General features: G+C 49.9%; 2 protein-coding genes across 2 annotated transcripts; both read right to left on the bottom strand.

The window, feature by feature from the left end:
* Positions 1–40: 40 nt before the first annotated feature.
* PPTG_13248 (hypothetical protein) lies at positions 41–759 on the bottom strand (the record flags this gene model as incomplete). The annotated part of the gene is made up of 2 exons (XM_008910707.1): positions 41–51; positions 93–759. 2 exons carry the CDS (start codon positions 757–759, stop codon positions 41–43), a joined length of 678 nt encoding a protein of 225 aa, XP_008908955.1.
* A 261-nt stretch (positions 760–1,020) lies between these two features.
* PPTG_13247 (hypothetical protein) lies at positions 1,021–2,683 on the bottom strand. The gene has a single exon (XM_008910706.1). It carries the CDS (start codon positions 2,608–2,610, stop codon positions 1,195–1,197), a length of 1,416 nt encoding a protein of 471 aa, XP_008908954.1. The 5' UTR covers positions 2,611–2,683; the 3' UTR covers positions 1,021–1,194.
* Positions 2,684–2,700: the final 17 nt, after the last annotated feature.

Genomic DNA, 2,700 nt, shown 5'->3' with positions numbered 1-2,700 from the left:
GCTCGCTTGTTCCAGCAGCTGTGCTCGCTCTTGCTCGAATTCACGAAGTTGCTCATTTAGACGCTCACTTAGAACTTGATCTGTATACTCACCAGCGTTCGTACTAGCCATGGGTGCCTGGACTTCGGTCCCAATCTGCAGCGCTTCATCACTTGACTCTAGTTGGTCACCCAAATGCGCTCGCTCGTCTTCAAGCAGCACATTCTCATCCTCAGAGCGCATTTCCAGCAGCTCAATACTCGTTTGAAGTCGCTCGTTCGTCTTCTGCTGTTCAATTAAGCGAGACGTAGATTCCGAAAGAGCTGCCTGCAGTTCACGGATCTGCTGCTCTTGCTTCTGGATATGCTTTTTCAGCGCTTGTTCGCGTTTATCTTGTACGGCTTTACTGTCAATTTCGAGCTGCAACTGGTCTGCACGCTGCCGTTGCTCACGAATCTGCTGCACTTGTCGTTTGATAAGCTCTCTCAACGCTTGTTCCCGTTGATTTTGCACAGTGCTGCTGCCGATTTCGAGCTGCAACTTGTCTGCACGCTGGCGTTGTGCTCGATACGCACTCAGCGTTTCATTTAGTTGTTGATTTAGGTAGTTCGTTGTCTGTTCTTTCAGCTGGAGCGTCTTTTTCAGATCGGCAACTTGCTGCATGAGCTGGAATTGGGTCTTCACGGACGACTCACACTCACTTCGGAGATGCTGTTCCAGATCTTTGACCTGCTGCTCAAGGAAATAAACTCGCCGGTCATGCTCAAGTTGCAACGACATGGAAATTCAAGTACAGCTTCTCTTTGATTCGATCGCGTTTTGAAAAATGAAAGGCATCGAACTGTTTGCTTTGGATGCCGCGTCCCATCGTGGAGTGATTGTGCACAGTGAAATGGACTAAAAGCAACCGTAGCGTGACAATACGTAGCTTGTCTCCATGATCGGCAGTATTTGACTCTTTCACAACTGGGCACGATTTTGGTCTGAAGAAGTCCGAAAGGTACGAACCTTCAATGAAAATACGACTTGAAATCACAAACAATTGTTGTTAAGTCAAGCATATACTATTAAACGCTCAGAGTACCAGTTTGCTGGCATTACGCCGCAACTAGTAGTCCGAGTCTGAACCGTAATATTCCATGTGAGCCGATGGGTAAAAGTTAAACTCGTCGTCTGTAGGTGCGCGGCCGTAGCGTGTAGGATTGCTTGATTGTGCTAACGATCTCTGCTGGTAGTACGAATCGAGAGTAGAATACCTCGGGTTCGAGTAGGCGTCAGCAGTTGACCCGTAAGCCTGAGTCGTAGCATTGCCAGTAGCACCACTTCCAGTCGTTGACGACAGAGGCGCAAGTTACTCGATCTCCAGTCCCTAGTGAGACTTTGCATTGCACTCAATAGTGAAGCGCTACCTGAAGAACTCGGCGTCGTGCTGGTACTTGACACCGATCGATGAGATGTAGCAGTTGGCGTCGATGAAGACCGTGTACGTGACGTTCGACGACGACGTGAATTCGAGTTCCTCCCTCCGCGACGTTGTCCCCTAGAGCTAAGGGCAGTACTTGGTAGAGTATCAGCTTCAGATTGCGCAGTAGTACTCGACGGTTGGCGATGGGGAACCGCAGCACGAGCTTGAACGCGTTGACTTCGTGAGTTTCGGTTCTGACTCTCACGAAAAGCTGAAGTCATCAAGCCACTTGGCGTTGCAATGGGTCTTTCTGTCTCAATCGACCTCTCATCGGCACCTGGCGCTGTATTCGTTGAGTTGGCTGCAGCATTTTCAGGCAAACCAAGCAACGAGCGCTCTGAGCGGTGAAGTTCCACCAAATTTGCCATGTCGCGGTTTGCATGAGTTAATACTCTATGCGCACGGCAAACCGGACATTGATCATTTCGCTTTAGAGCTTGAGTTAGTGCCTCTGAAGAAAAAGTCTTGCCACAGCAAGTCGTGAGCACAGGGTTCTCGAACAGATCTAGGGAAATCGGACAAGTCAGCGCCGTCTCCCTTTCCGTCAAGTTCTTGCGACTGATCTCCTGTTGCGTCTTCACTGCGTCGCTCGCTTGCTCCAGTAGCTGAGCGCGTTCTTCGTCGAAAGCAGTTCTTAGCTCGTTAAGTTGTCGAGTTAAAGACTGGTTTGAGCAACTTTCGTCCGTAATTGTAACTATTCTTGTTGACATGTCTTGTCGTAGATTCGAATACTGCCCTTGCTCTCGGTCGTAAGCCTTTAGCAGACCCCGTAATTGGGGAAGTACTCTATTAAGGGACGAATTCAGGTCTGCTTGAGCGGTTAATGTGCTTGTTGCCTGCTGCTGCAGACGCGCACGCTCTTGGTCGAAATCTGCGCGTTGGTCTTCAAGCTGCTTCTCGAGACGCTCAATAGTAGCTCTCTGCTCTGCATTTTCTCGTTCCGCTCTCTCCTCCCTCTCACAGACTCTCTGCTGGTCAATGATAAATTGATCCAGCCGACTAACGGCCTCGTTCTTGCGTTGGAGACTTCGCTGCGTCTGATGACTAGGCCCCCGGTTCCGGTATCGCTGGTTGAGAATGGCCCCGAGCTCTAACAGGACGGACTTGGACTCCTCGGCTAGATCCAAGAACTGCGTAGGGCGGCGGTACTGTGCAGGGGTCTGCATCTTTTCGCCTTGCTGTTTCTATCCTTGGTGCACCCAAAACACAAACGTGCACAATGTTGGCACAAAATATTAGAGGTGGACTTTTTTTTT

Source organism: Phytophthora parasitica (genome assembly GCF_000247585.1).
Source record: "Phytophthora parasitica INRA-310 unplaced genomic scaffold supercont2.38, whole genome shotgun sequence".
NCBI lineage: Eukaryota > Oomycota > Peronosporomycetes > Peronosporales > Peronosporaceae > Phytophthora > Phytophthora nicotianae.
The sequence above is the reverse complement of the archived record's forward strand: the minus strand, read 5'-3'. Positions and strand labels throughout refer to the sequence as shown.